At 35.5% G+C, this 16,329-nt stretch overlaps 1 protein-coding gene across 1 annotated transcript in view; it reads left to right on the top strand.

Annotated features, from left to right (window-relative positions):
* Positions 1-16,329, top strand: part of NEB (nebulin) — a 185,635-nt gene that overhangs the window by 76,698 nt on the left and 92,608 nt on the right. The window contains exons 62-73 of the mRNA XM_016151113.2: positions 212-415; positions 866-970; positions 2,561-2,668; positions 4,343-4,654; positions 6,668-6,871; positions 7,190-7,294; positions 8,827-8,934; positions 10,154-10,465; positions 10,765-10,968; positions 11,679-11,783; positions 14,505-14,612; positions 15,686-15,997. Coding sequence (XP_016006599.2) covers positions 212-415; positions 866-970; positions 2,561-2,668; positions 4,343-4,654; positions 6,668-6,871; positions 7,190-7,294; positions 8,827-8,934; positions 10,154-10,465; positions 10,765-10,968; positions 11,679-11,783; positions 14,505-14,612; positions 15,686-15,997 — 2,187 coding nt within the window. The remainder of the gene's footprint in view (positions 1-211; positions 416-865; positions 971-2,560; positions 2,669-4,342; positions 4,655-6,667; positions 6,872-7,189; positions 7,295-8,826; positions 8,935-10,153; positions 10,466-10,764; positions 10,969-11,678; positions 11,784-14,504; positions 14,613-15,685; positions 15,998-16,329) is intronic.

The following is a 16,329-nucleotide window of genomic DNA, read 5'->3' on the forward strand; positions in this document are numbered from 1 at the left end:
AGGAAAATAGGATTTCTTTTTTTTTTTTTTTTTTTTTGTGAGTGTTAATTGTCTAATCCTCCAGAACAAAAAGGAATATTGTCTAATACCCTGCCTGTCCACCAAACTATATTTCCAAGAATGATCTTAATTTATTTCATATCCTTTAGATGAAAATAAAAATGTTTTCCCAATACAGGGATAAATATTTATTGACTATTTATGTCAACAGAATGTGTACAAGTCAGATCTCCAATGGATGAGAGGCATCGGCTGGGCTCCCATTGGCTCTTTGGATGTGGAAAAATGCAAAAGAGCAACTGAAATATTGAGTGACAAAATCTATCGCCAGCCTCCAGACAAATTCAAATTTACCAGTATAACTGATTCTCTGGAACAAATGTTGGCCAAGAATAATGCCATTACTATGAACAAGGTGAGGCTTCAAAATTCAGAGAACAAAGGTAGGACTTGTAAAGCTTAATCAAAGGAAAAGAAGCATAATTAAGAAAAAAATAGAGCATTGAGCAACAAAAGACATCTATCTATCCATTTAGATCTATCTATTAATCTCATGTGTATGTCATTTCTATTTTAATATTTACTGCAGAAATTGTTTTACGGTTTTCATAAAATGGCATATTTTCATAGAAATTTGTCTTTGCATAAAAGATATTCTCAATTTTCTTTTGTTAATATACACTTCAGGTTATCAGAAGTCACAGGAAAATATCTGTTCTATTATGAACTGATGACTTCACTTGAAGATGTGTATAAAATGTATAACCTTTTGTTATTTTTGTTTATGAAGTTCCTTTGGCCCTGAAATTCCTACTAATTATACACTGAATTTTTGCCTAATGACATTATATATTTTCTTTGATAGCGTTTATACACAGAAGCCTGGGACAAAGACAAGACCCAGATCCACATCATGCCTGATACACCCGAAATTATGTTGGCAAGAATGAACAAAATCAACTACAGTGAGGTGGGAGCAGATGCTAATTCTATGACATTTGCATGCTGTTTCTTACTTCAATTAATCTGTTCCATCAAGATGTACTACTAAATGACAACTTTATAGAGAATCTCTTCTCTTGCTCCATGTGAATATCAGTTCTTACATTTTTCAATCACCATCCTAAATATCAAACTTCAAGTAACACAAATTATCATTTAGGAAGTACAAATTATAAGAACTAATCATTTAAGCAGTAACCATAAAATTAATTAGAACTTTTTAAATTAATTTTTTAAGTTAGAAGATTAATAGTAGACCAAATATATATTTATTTCCTCCTTATGCTACATAGTTTTGCTAAATATATATTTTCCTACATGTTATTGTTTCTAAATTAGAATCAAATTTTAAGATTTTTAATGTATAAGATTAAGTCAAGGACTAAAATCACAGTAGTACTATCAAATAACAGAGAAAGAGAGAGACAAGACAAAGAGAGGATCTGTCAGTGTATATATTAGCAAGTCCATTTCCTTTTCACTTTCTATGAGCATAGGGCCATGTATCCCATTTCAAAACGCACGGATGTTTAGGATGAGAGCTCAGCCTTCTTATACAGAAATCCCCACCCAATAGTCCCCACCCAATAGGTTGCCATTTGCTTTTGCTTAAGTGATCAGTGACAAGGAGCTGATCTCATAAGTCAGCTCATTTGTTATGGAAAATTCCACTAAAAGGTGTTTCTGATGTATTGAGTAAAAGATTCTCTCTGCAGACCCAATCCTCTGAGGCTATACAGAACCAATCTGTGCCAACTCTATGGAGCTGACTATGGCAACTGTGGTACCTCCCCTTCCACCTCACATAATCCGAACATCCCAAGTTCCTGGGCGTTTGTCACATGACATCCCTAGAGCATGACTCTCAGAATCAAAGTCCTGTGTATGAGGAGTGATCATTGCAGACAGCTGAGTACAGTCCTGTTTCCTCTTCTGGACACTTGACTTCCATTTTTGCACTCTCTGTCTCAGGGGACATTGGCAGCTATGTTTCTGCCGGTACACATAGAACTTGGGATCGGCTGAAACCTTAGACATCTTACATGGGCTTAAGCTAGGTGTCTTGTATCCTACATTTATATATTCGGCAATTTAAATCTCAGTTCAAAGACACACTTATCTCTCTGCAATTTCTTCTTCTTAGATTGAGCCTATTTGTTTAAGCCTATGTTGATTTTTGTGTGTCTAAGATTCTGTCAAATGATGTATTAGTTATTTCTCTCAGCTGTGTACTACCAGCAAGGAAAATATTGTTCTTTTACAGCATAAACCAACAGTATATTACTCTTCCACAGAATATAATTTTGAGCATTTAGATATATTAGCCACCATCTTAAGTCACTTTATTTTGGAAGGTGAAAACTATAGTTTTAATGACTATGTAACTAACTAGCTCTTAATTGTCACCAGAAATTAAAAATACGTAAAGCTTAGAATTCTTAAACGTAAAATCATTATAGGCACCTACTTCTGTAAAACTTGGTAAATTATTTTAGTCCCCTGTCAGTTTTTAGATATGAATGTCAACACTTAACTGATTTTTTATACCCAAATTTAGAGTCTGTATAAACTCGCCAATGAAGAAGCAAAGAAGAAAGGCTATGACTTGCGAAGTGATGCCATCCCGATAGTGGCAGCCAAGGCCTCCAGAGACATTGCCAGTGATGTGAGTTGTTAATTTTATTCCAAATATGTGATCAGTGAGGAGTGACATTTTTACTGAACTAAATTAAAAAGAACTTTTCTGGTCCTTAAAAAATATATCTTGATATATTTATGTGGGATTTTTCAAAAATTTAGTTTTGAGGGAAATGAAAAAATTGAATAAAGATTTGTAACCTTCAGGACATAGTGTCTTCAGTCAAAACTGGTCCCCCAAGAATAGAGAAAGATCCACTTATATGTAAATTGTTAGAGCGCAGCTGCAGGCTTGGAGATACTTATGTAAAAATGATCACAGTGTTTATAGAAAGTGTAACTCAAAAACCTACATTCTCCCAGTGAGAATCAGGGCCTGGCTTTATTTAGCATTTTAATATACAATATTTTAAAAATGCATATGACAATTGCATTACAATTTACCCCTGTAAAAGTATGAAAAGAAGGTAGTTGATCAGTACCAGTGGCTGTTACTAGTCCAAGGTCATACCCTTAACAGTCGCTCCTGGTTGTGTAACTCATACCTCCTAGAATAAAACCCTCATCCTTTTCTGGTGCCTCAGAGGATTCTTGAGGAACAGACTGCTGCTCTAAAAATAAAGGCCCAATATTTAGGAATACGGTAATACACTGCCCTTTATGTTGGAAAATCATGCGAGTGATTCGCTTTGGTTTATGTGTGGTGGACCTTCCCTACGAATGGATTTATGCCAGTAATAATAACTAGTGAAATACTAATAACCAAAAAGAATTGAGAACTCTGTACTGAAAGGTTTACATGTGTTATTTCACTTGTTTTTCATAATTACTATAGGATAATAAACCCCAGTCAATATTGTCATTGTCTCTGTTTTGTGGATTGCTTAAGCAACTTGTCCGAAATCAAACTCTTAGTAGATAGTGGAGTTGAAACTCCAGACAACCCCATTCCTTTCTGCTGTACCATATTGCCTCCTGCCGATGCATCTGTACTCTTCCAGTTATCTTGGAGATTAGAAGCATGTATTTTCGATAACTGGCTCAAGTTTAAGATGAAGCCATTGGAACAGTGAAAACATCGTTGGCCATGTGGAACCATGACTTATTAGGAGTGTGCTCTACCCAGCTGGGCTGCTACATCAGCTTTACTCGTATAATCAGCTTTCAAAACAATGCCAAACATTTGCCACCACCACTGATGCATAGGTCCATTGTGAAATAATAAGTTCTTTATTGCTCTTGCAAGTAGCCCTTGCCTTAGAGTACTTCCCCCTAAAGGAACCAGAAAGGAACCAGACAATCATATAACTACTTATTAAACACACCACATCACCAAGTGCATCTCTTTCCTGACACACTTTTAGCACATAAAATCTATTTCTCCAAGTTTCCTTGTTCAAATGACCTCTCCTCTACTTCCATAGGTGAACTTCCACCACAGCGTGAACTTCTTCCTTCTCGAACTGTTCCTTATTACCAGGTTATAGGTGATTTGGGGTATACACCACAATTATACTGATTATGTTTATGTAACTACTTCTATAAATTTCTAGGGTAAATGTCAGGATACTGGCTTGTGTTAGTGTTATTAATAAAAGTCAACTTACACCTTAAAACTGTGGTGTAACCAAGTTGATTTTGTACAGACTTGTGGCCTCTAAAGGCTTACAATAAAAACCTGATTTGTACATTTTCATCTTAGTACAAGTATAAAGATGGTTACCGCAAGCAGCTCGGCCATCACATTGGAGCCCGGGACATCAAGGACGACCCCAAGATGATGTGGTCCATGCACGTGGCCAAGATCCAGAGTGACAGGGAGTACAAGAAGGACTTTGAGAAGTGGAAGACCAAGTTCAGCAGCCCTGTGGACATGCTGGGGGTGGTGCTGGCCAAGAAGTGCCAGACCTTGGTCAGTGACATAGACTACAAGAACTACCTGCACCAGTGGACGTGCCTGCCCGACCAGAATGATGTCATCCACGCTCGGCAGGCCTATGAGCTCCAGAGTGACGTGAGTATAGCATCTCTAACAGAGCTGTCTGCAGAAATAATTTAAACTATACGAAGATTATCCTTTGACCTACTCAATTGGTCTACCTCAGGCTAGGATTTACTGAATGATATTTGAATATTTGATATTTGAATCAATGTATAGTTTTATGACTTTATTATGAATACATTAAGAGTCTTTATAAGGTAGTGAAGTTTATGAACTGGACTTGGTCTTAAAAAATAAAACTGGAAAAAACAATATTAGAATTCAGGGTCCACCAGAGGGAGACATTTTCTTTAATTCTTTTAAGGGAGAAAGAAACAAAACATTAAAAAATTACTTCGAAATCTGTTTTTAGTTCTCCTTACAAAATGAATGAGGTTATAATTAACAGAATACTAATGCCTGTTGCACCACTAAATATTATTCTTATGAAATAAAAAATAAATTCACTGTGCCTGTAAGCTTTTAGATCATTTCAGTGACAATTTCTCCTTTTAGTACGGCTCTCTTTGTGAAGGGATCACGTGGTAATGACAGAGACTAGCACCTGAGAAGCAGATGCACCATCTCAAATCTTGGTGTGAGAAGTACATTTTCTGCAGCAAGTAGTTTATAAACATTTGAAGGAATTATTAAATATTATAGGACTTTGAGGAATAAAATAAATTAATAATAATTATACATTAATTGGTTGTTCCTGGAAATTATACAGCCCCCTGTGAAAACACCCACATCTGTTCCTTAGCTTTCGATCCACTGAAGCCTGTGTTTTGAAATTCTCTCCAAAAAGGAAGGCTTTGCCTGTACATGAAAGAGAGCTAATGTCACCCACAGTGTGACAGCATTGACAGGCAGCTTGCATTTGTCTATTTGTTGAGTACCTTTTCAAGATCACCTCCTTCACACTGTGATACAATCTTAATAATGTGGGAAGCATTTGAAAGTCAAAAAGCACTCCAGAGGTATAAAATGTTATTGTTTTCATTCTTGCTATTGTTATTTAGGGGGCAATAAGTAGTCAGCATAGAGCAATTTCAATAGGCTTTTTGTCTAGACTGCAAAATATCAGTCAATTTTTTCTACTTCAATGCTGTTACAGGTAGAATCTTTCAAATGAGCTGGCAAAAGTCCAATCCCCTTGTCGTAAAGTAGTTATGAATATTTAATGGGTACACAAAAACCTTTTGTGGAAAAAATGATGTAAAATAAAGTGAGAAATAAAGATATAGAAAGGTAATTCTGGAAAGGAGCCTATGCTTCCCATCCTGAGAACATGGTGGACAAGAGACTAAGCCCTGGCCAACAGAGTGGTTGCTTATTTCCCTGAACCTTGGACAGTATTACAGCCATCAAAGATGTGCTTCAGGGCTTCAGGGGTTCTACTTCATTGTTATAGTTTAAGTTTTCTTTAAAAAAAATAACATTACAGATGTTTTAAAATATGAGAAAAAATACATAGAAGGCAATAATAATCCAATGTAATCCAACCACCGAAAAAGCCCACTCCTGCTTATGCAATTTATCCGCATAATTTATCTGTATAATTGGTGCGGTATTATTCCATTTAATATTGTGTTAATGACATTTCTAAAAGTCATCAATGTTCTTAAAAATATGGCTTTTCATAGCTGCAGAGTATTTTATTTGACTAAGACTAACATTTATTTACTGATAGCCTGTCGTTGGACATATATGTGGTTTCTCTCACTCTGGTTTGGCATATTTTTCCTGTCTGTGCACATGATATAAAATTTCATTCATTGAATTAACTGGCAGAAGATATTTGTTTGGATCGCTCTGCTCCTAACAATCTGAAATACTTGATCACTCTTTGTTATGGCTAGGAGACATTTCCAGGTCATTTTGGAACATAGTTCCTCTTTTTGTCACCTAATACAGTAAGCTTGTTTTCTATTAAAGCACCAACAATGACAACAACCAGAATTGCACTTCATTATTTATTCCATTTGCATCTTTCCCTAAATCTTTTGGTCTTGCTGAAGAGTTTCTGCCTTTTTCTCTTCACAGAATGTATACAAGTCTGATCTCCAGTGGATGAGAGGCATTGGCTGGGTCCCCATCGAGTCTCTGGAAGTGCTCAAGTGTAAGAGAGCTGGAGAGATACTGAGTGACAACATCTACCGTCAGCCTCCAGACAAGCTGAAATTCACCAGTGTGACTGATTCCCTGGAACAGGTGCTGGCCAAGAACAATGCCCTCACCATGAACAAGGTGAGCCCTAGCAGTCCCAAGCTTCTCCAAGATGCCAAAAGATGTTGTTATCCTTTAATGACTGGTGGAGTTATAATTATCCATGCAAGTGTGGAGTCACGTTTACCTTCTAAATTACATACTTAAATGATTCAAAATATTTTTTATTATTCTCAATTTTAACCTTGATAACTAGGTTTAAAATTCAAACCTCCAATTGAATACCTTATATCCAAGTCTGATTCATTTTCCCTGATTAAATCAATAATAAGCCTGCTTTAATTTGACTTTTTGTAATTCTTATTTCAAATGGTTTTCTATCAACATTTTCTTCGATAGCGTTTATACACAGAGGCCTGGGAAAAAGACAAGACTCAAATTCATATAATGCCTGACACCCCGGAGATCACGTTGGCAAGGCAGAACAAACTCAACTACAGTGAGGTAGGGGCAAAATTCTGTGGTGCTACACTTATTTTGTTGTCGTTATTGTTTGTTTTACTATACTTGCTTTTATGGAAATGCTTGGTCCTCAGCTATCATGATACAATTCTGTGATAGGAGATCTCAGCCCATCCAACCTTTTATCTCTGGGTTGTGGATTATATGCTATAGGATCCACAGGCAAACTAAAGTTGCATTATCTTTTCAGTTATGGCTATTGCCAATGTGAGTCAGTGGGACTGAGTAGTATTTTCGGCATTTCCAAGAAGGCTAGCCAGAAAAAATGCTGGCTCAATATTGATCCAAAAATATTATATGTTGTTTATCTGAAATTCAAGGTCAACTGGGTATGCTATCTTTTTATCTGCTGAATCTGGCAGCCATGTTAAGGGGGCCTCTAATAATAGCTACCTCTTCCCAACATGGATCCTGAATAAAACTGAGCAGTGAAACAAAGGAATAAAAATAGAAGCCAAAATCCCACATTTTTTATTACTACAGTTAGGTTTAAGGATACATTTGCAGGAAAGCTGAACAAGCTGCTAACTGAACCCCAGAATTGGGTTCCCTTCCAGTCACAGGACACACCAGAGCAGGACAATCAGTCCCACCCGTCTCAGAAGTGACGTCCTGCTTAGAGCCCAGGGAAACAGAGGAGAGCCCTAAGCTTGTTCTTAGAGAGAGCCGGTCAGAGCTGAGGTGGACATGCGCAGTTATCCCGTCCCTACCAGTCCGATAAATCAGTAAATCACTGGGCCTCTTCAGGGGCAGAGTGAGCAAAAGCACAGAGAAAGGAGTAAGGCCAGAGATAAAACAATTAAGCTCCTGTTATGGAAGAAAACCTCAGGCACGGAAAGAAGTGTTCTCCATTAACAACACTGACTACTTTTTTTTTTAAGTAAAATGCAATTTTATAGGTGTATGTTTTACTAATATGATACAGTTAAAATTTAAGATCAAAGTTGTGATTATGGTCAAGTTATCTATGCTTTAAATTGTACTTCAAACTTTTTCTCATTTGTTTTTTGACCATTATAAAATATTACATAATTGTCAAAAAATTTTAAATAATGAAGAAATGAATAAAAGTATATGTGTTTATATTTATAAGCAAATAAACATATTGTTCTACAATTTCTTTTTAAGTCAGAAATATGTATAGATTGATGCTTTGTCCATTGATCTATATTACCAGATTATATTAATCTATGTTGACATGCATAATATATTAGTCTAGATATATATTAATCTATTATATATCCTTATAGATCAATAATAGATTAACATATCAATATATGGTATATAATAGATTAATATACCAATCCATGTTAATACCCATTGATATATCTCATGTGTTTCCGATGCTACATATTTTTTTTTTGCTTAGATGTAATTTATTTATTTTCCAAGATTGCTAGAATTTTAAATTGTTTGCAGAGCCTATCTTTTTTTAAAATGACATGGTATGTCACTTGTTAATCTCCAAATGACTGCTGTCAAATCTTTTGTTTTAACTGACATTTTTCCTGTAGACTCTGTATAAACTTGCCCATGAAGAAGCGAAAAAGAAAGGCTATGACTTGCGAAGTGATGCCATCCCAATCGTGGCAGCCAAGGCCTCCAGAGACATCATCAGTGACGTGAGTAGCAACGCTCCATGTTTGTACAATGGCTGGATGGGATAGGGGGACACGGTCATCATCTTCCTGTTCTGAAGATGAATCTGAGTATCAATTTAAGCACATTTATTATGCTTTAAATGAAAGAAATGTTTTTCATTTGGAAAAGCTCTGTCATTTTTTTTTTCAACTCCAAAAGACTTTAATATTCAGGTACCATATATGGAGGAAGTGTCCTAAACTTCACTATAAAATTGAATTTGAATCTGCAATTGCTCATATCTACAATTATAAGACATTCATCTCTATATTTTGAGCACATAGCCCATGCAGAAGTAAGAAAATGCTAGAAAAGTTCAAAAAATAATTTGGTTACATGTATTGGTTTGACATCGGAAAAAGACCTGGTACAGCCAGTTGTAGGAAAATGTACCTTTCTCCAAACCTGTTCTGGATTTTTGCCAACATTTTGAAAAATTACCTTAACTGTTTCTTTGTGGGTTCTTTTTAAATGGACAGAAAACAAAGACAAACAAAAACAGCAAAATGATGAGCCTGATTTTTCTTTTTGCTTTCTCTGAAAGAAGTTGGTCCTTTGGTGACAAATTCAGATTTCCATAAATATATGTTAGAATTTGTGTAATGTCGTTACTTAAACTGAGGAGAGAATATCCAGAATTATCACTTACCACCACCACCACTAAAACAATGACAACAATATAATCTTTTTTCTCATTTAAGTAATTTCAAAACCCTCAGGCAGGACACGCAGGTTGGAAAACACAAGCTAGTCCATTTCAGAGAGTCAAGTAACCCAGTAAAAGTCAGCAGATCAGATTTTTGAGAGGTTATGGATGGGCTGGAGTGTGAAATGGTACCTGTGGACTCAGAAGTGGCATTCTCAAAATCATAAGTAAAACTTCTGGGTTGGTGATTTCATTGGCCTAAGATGAATAAAAGGCAGCATACGATTCTGATTGATTTTCCAAAAAAGTGTTGCTGCTTTTATTTCCAGGGATTTAATGTCTATGAACCATAAAATTATGTAGTTTGGCATATCTTCCCATAGAATATTGTAGGGAAGCCTAATAAGAGTTTAAGATGAGGAGATAAGTTGACATTCAAATGATTTTATTTCTCTGCAAGAATTATAAATTTTAAAATAATGAAGTTTTAAGTTAATAAGACTTTTAGCCCTTTCTATTTATTTTTATTTTTTAAATGACTGCTTTTATTTCAGTATAAATACAAAGATGGTTACCGCAAGCAGCTCGGCCATCACATTGGAGCCCGGGACATCAAGGACGACCCCAAGATGATGTGGTCCATGCACGTGGCCAAGATCCAGAGTGACAGGGAGTACAAGAAGGACTTTGAGAAGTGGAAGACCAAGTTCAGCAGCCCTGTGGACATGCTGGGGGTGGTGCTGGCCAAGAAGTGCCAGACCTTGGTCAGTGACATAGACTACAAGAACTACCTGCACCAGTGGACGTGCCTGCCCGACCAGAATGATGTTATCCATGCTCGGCAGGCCTATGACCTGCAGAGCGATGTGAGTACTGAGACTCATTAAATACCACTGGTGACCACACTTATGATAGCAATGTATGGATAATCATCTAGGATTAAGTAAAGCTCTCAGAAAGAATAACGCTTTTTTTCTTCGCCCCTCATTCGCTGTGCCTTACTTTTCTTTTAAAGAGAACATAATACCATGGAGCTATATCCATTTTTTGTTTCATATTTTAAAAGATATAAACAGGATGTTTGTCTATCCAAGTTTTTTAGTCTTTTCCTTTCATTTTTGAAATGTGTCATAAAGTAATACTTGCTTTTTGTTTATCTCACCAGAACAATTATAAATCAGATCTCCAGTGGCTGAGGGGCATTGGCTGGGTCCCCATTGGGTCTCTGGAAGTGCTCAAGTGCAAGAGAGCTGCAGAGATACTGAGTGACAACATCTACCGCCAGCCTCCAGACAAGCTGAAATTCACCAGTGTGACTGATTCCCTGGAACAGGTGCTGGCCAAGAACAATGCCCTCACCATGAACAAGGTGAGCCCCCAATTTAGGGGAAAGTAAAGCAGGGTTATATGTCTTAGAGAATATTTATGATTAAGTTAATCTTTTTCATTTTAGCAACTTGTCATCCTATGTGTAGTGATTTGGTTGAGTGCTCTATTCAGTTACATTAATATTCCAAAAATATATGTGGGAATTCTGCTTTGACATTTCTTGTGAAATAGCCAGAGTTAGGAATTAGACAGCTGTTTGGTGTGCAAATTGTTTGAAGTCTGTGAGTGTTATATATAGTTTAGTATCAACATTTCTTTCTCATTGAGTACTTTTCTAGGTATGAAACAAACAAGTATATAACAAACAAGTCAAATGCAAAGGTCTGTAATATTTATCAAATAGAAATCTAGAGATGGCAAATCCAAGTACATTGCAATTAATAAACGAAAATCATGGGAAGGATTTGTTTATATAGCCACAGTAATATGTATGTTTGAAAAATACTTTTAATTTCATTGGAGTGAAGATGATCTAATAAAAAACACACATTTACTGGTCATATCTGAGTCTACATTTATATTTAATGAAAATATCTTGTAATATCAAAGAGATTAAAGAATTTGGCACATTGCATTCACCACAGATAGCGAGGAGGCTGGCTTTCAGCTTCATCCTGAACTCTAAGTTGAAAAGTCCTGTTCACAGCAAACACTATGTTTCTAATTCATTAACCTTGTTATCCTTCACAGCGCTTATACACAGAAGCCTGGGACAAAGATAAGACCCAGGTTCACATCATGCCTGATACACCTGAAATTGTGTTGGCAAGACAAAATAAAATAAATTATAGTGAGGTAAGACCGTTTGTTTTATTTCCTTGATCTGACTGCTGAATGATTTTTGCTGATGCAGTAAAAAAATTCAGAATTATGATTAAATTCTCATGTGGACCAATTAGTTTAGTTTTGTTCTTTTTCTTGCCACGATCCTACCCTGAATATTAGTATCATTATATTCCAAAGGTAGTTAGATATATAGAAAAATAAATAAATACAAAAATATCTCCATGTCATGGGGGGGGGAAGCTCTCAAAATTAGTTATTAGTGATTGAAATACATTATAATTTTAATTAAAAAATAATTATTGCTATTTATGAGATTAGCACTTGCTTCAAAATTTGTTCTCTGAGTTTTCTTCCATGACTTCATCTTTAAAATAGGATAAAAATGCCTACCATGAGCAATTTTTGTGATAAGTAAATGAGATTATATACATAATATGCCCAGTGTGGAGCCTGGCACAAAATAGTTGCTTAATAAACTTTAACTTTTTCAAATCACTTCTCAACCTTTTGGCTAAGATCAAGTATAAACTTTAACTTTTTCCCTTCACACTCAAGTCACAATGAAAATTAGATTTATTTAATATGCTCAGAATAACTTGAGGTTTATTTACAAGAACTGAAATGAGAATTCTTAAATTTATCAATTTTAGAATTGCATGAGAACAGTAAAATACATTCTTCTATGCACTATATCCAGCTAAACGTGTCATTACATATTTTTGCATTCCAGAAGTACTGCTACAGAAACAACTTTTGCCCAATTGTTTTTGACAAAATTAAGAATTATTGGGTTTATTCAAAAGAATTCTGATTTCTTTCTTATGTGTGTTTTCATTTTAAAAAAAGAAGAAAAGGCAGAGTTTTATTCAGTTTTAGAACATTGGAAAAATTAAGTACTCATTATCAAGACTTGGTCATATTCATTATTGTACCCATATTAATTACTTTTGCTTATAATAATGTAGCCCTAAAGAAGAGGCATGCTTAAATCAAATAACCACAACAAGTGAAATGAAGAGAATACAATTTTCCTTTCTCAAGCTTTATAGCTGACCCAAGAATAAGCCTGATCAAAAGTATTTGATTGACCTGGCATTTAGTCATTTTTGAATGAGCAATTTGTCTCTTGGCTGTACAGCTCTCTGTTGGATTAGTTTTTCTCAGGAAGTCTGTCTCACCCCAGGCAGATGAAGTTAGTGTCTATCCCAAACTGTAATAACGCTTTTAAGCCTCTCCCTTTTGTTAAAATTAGGTCAGATGAGGTAGGTTTTTTTCAGACTGCTGAGAGGAAATTGGGCTATTTTTTATTTCTAAAATTTTCTGCTGGATTTACTTTCTTTAAAACTCCAAGTTTATGTTAATTCCCTAAGGACCGTCTTCTGATTAGATTTCAGAATGACCCACTTAAATCTTTTCTCGGCTAATTACCATTGGTATCTTCATTCTGTACTTGGCTCAATAAATGTAAACAAAACAAAGCCACATCTGATTTTATTATCTTAAATTCTCATTTACTTGTTCTAGTTCTCTTGAGAAAATAACTTACCAAAACAAGCTTTATAAAGTAGCCTTGATGATAACTAAAAATGTCCTCTTCTTTAAAATCTGCCTCTTTTTCAAACGTTGGAAGAATGAAAATTATCTTTGTTTGACCTAAAGCCATGAAATGATTCAAGCATATTATTCCCACTTACTCATAAGGACAAATTCTTCAAAGGAAAAACATAATAGATGAAGTATTTGACTCCAGTTGCAAAATAAACATTTCTAGAAATTTTTAAGAACAAATGCCCTTGAGCGTTTATCTCAAATATATCAAATACTTATTATATTTTCTTCTTTCCTTGCAAAATCTCATCTTCAAAAAAATGTAAATTGCCACATATTAATAATCTACATTAAAAACATACAATAACATCTTTCTAGGACTCAAGTCATTTAAAAATTAAGCACCTCTGCGTCATATTTCAAATCCAGATACTATTACTGTATTTTTAATTTAATCTTAGAATGAGGCATAATAATGAAGCAATTAGTTTCATCTTTTCTGCCATACTTTTAAAGGATTTTCCTTACATTTAAGATTTTGCCTTTACATAGCCTCGGTAATGGGTGTTTTTCCATTTCACAGAAAAAATCAGCAAATAAAAATTTTATCAACTTTGCATTTTTTACTTTTAAATCTTTGCTATCTACTATTCCCATGGTAGCAATTTCCAGCAGTTGACAAAATGAATAAATAGAGAGCAAATCAATATTAACAAAGACATTCAGAAATAGTGGATTATCGTTAGTTCAGCACTGTTTGATAATAGAAACATGTTTATAGTGGTAGTATCGTTATTGCATGTTATTATGTAATCATATTACTTGCTAGTAAAATTGTGCCTAATTCAAATTTGGAGTTATATAGATCGACATTTCTTGGTTGTTTCACAAGAAAAGCAAGTGCTGAACAATGTGAACACATCCGAGAGCTATTGAGTTATTGTCTAAAATCTATAAGGATTTATGCAAGAACTTGTGGTGTTAAGACCTGCTAAATGTAAAAATTTCAATTTAAATGTATAGAAAGACATCTTGTTAAAAATTACTTAAAGCTGAACATACTTCTGCATCCGAAAGTAGTCTTCCTTTGACCAAAAAAAAAATAAAATAACAAGAACAAAAAACAAAATAACACTTTTAGAGTGAAAGTGAGTGTCTAAAAGCTACTGCTTCTTTCCTCAGAACTTCTATCGCCAAGCCATGGAAGAAGCCAAGAAAGAAGGCTATGACTTGAGAAGCGATGCCATTCCCATTGTGGCTGCCAAGGCCTCCAGGGATATTGCCAGTGATGTAAGACCTGTTCGAGTCCCTACATTTGTTATCGGTAGTGCAGCCACTGTATAGAGAATCATAGCTGGATGTCTTTTTAGTCATCGTTGATCTTAACCACCTTATTGTATAGGCAAATACATTGAGGCATTGAGACAGTAGGTGGCCTGCCAATATTACAAGCATGACAGGAAAAAGCCTGCTCTAGAAGGAGTTCCCTCGACTCTTGCCTTTTGGTCTTGGCTTAATAAGACTGAGTGTCTTGATTAACATTAAATGAACATATGTTGAGCTACTCCTAAAACCTCATAAACTCTCCTCAGGAAACACTCAAGGCAAAAATGACAGGAAAGAAGTAAGTTTAACTGAATTCTCTCTCATGACTTGAAGAAAGATATAGGATAGCAAAAAGCTATAAATTTCCTTGCTGAGGAGTCTACAAAATCAATATTCCTTTACTCTAAAAATGAAAACATCAGATTCCTTGATAATTTATTAATCCAAGAATACCAATATTATTCAATTTTGTAGGTTTTTTTATGATAAAAAATATATAACATAAAATTTACTATTTTAATCATCATCAGGTATACAGTTTAGTAGTGCTAAGTATATTCTCACTGTTGTGCAACAGACTTCCAGAACGTTTTAATCTTGCAAAACTGAAACTCTTTATCCATCAAAAAATAAAACTTGCCCAGCTTTAAACTACCCCTCAGATTATTGGTGGAGAGGAAACTATTTCTCAGAATACCTTAGAAAAAAAAATTAATGAACCATGTAAGCACATCTCAAATGTGCCCACCAACTTCTGAGACACTGTTTGTCACTCTAACTGACCTCACCCTTTCAATGTTCACTTTTTAATCACTTTTGTCAACATATAATTTTAGCATATGGAATTATTGTGGAGTTATTCTGTGGACATGGGATAATGAACACACCATCCTCTTCTTCGGGAGCTAGCACCCCCCATGTGATGAGAGTCCCCTGGTTTCTGAAGGATTTCATAGAAAAGTATCACCACAGAAAGAACAACAGGGAACAAAATGCTCTTTGTGCTTCCTCCTCATTCACTTGGTTCTGTCTTCTAGTACAAATACAAAGAAGCTTACCGGAAGCAACTGGGTCACCACATTGGCGCACGAGCAATACATGACGACCCCAAGATGATGTGGTCGCTCCACATTGCCAAAGTGCAGAGTGACCGCGAGTACAAGAAAGAGTTTGAGAAATACAAGACAAGGTTCAGCAGCCCAGTGGACATGCTTGGTATCGTTTTGGCCAAGAAATGTCAGACCTTGGTCAGTGATGTGGACTATAAACATTTACTGCACCAGTGGACCTGCCTGCCGGACCAGAATGATGTCATCCACGCTCGGAAAGCTTATGACCTCCAGAGTGATGTGCGTATCCCTGATTCTGGTTCTGCATGTTAAAAACAGATCTAAAATACCAACAAATTAGTAGCTATAAAACAATCATGGGGAAGGGGAGTATAGCCTAGGGAGTAAGGTCGATATTATTGCAATGGCTATGTATAATCCAAGATGGTACTAGAGTATTTGGCAGGGGGTGGGAGGGAGAGAGGGGAGTCAATTCATAAATTGTATAAATGTCTACCATTGTACTGTATACCTAAAACTAATATAAAAAATTTTTAATTAAAAAACCAAAAAGCAGATCTGAAATATGTCCGTGGGCTCCAACTAGTGCCAATGGACTAGAATTTGTTTGT

Source organism: Rousettus aegyptiacus, unplaced genomic scaffold (assembly GCF_014176215.1).
Source record: "Rousettus aegyptiacus isolate mRouAeg1 unplaced genomic scaffold, mRouAeg1.p scaffold_m13_p_2, whole genome shotgun sequence".
Lineage (NCBI taxonomy): Eukaryota > Metazoa > Chordata > Mammalia > Chiroptera > Pteropodidae > Rousettus > Rousettus aegyptiacus.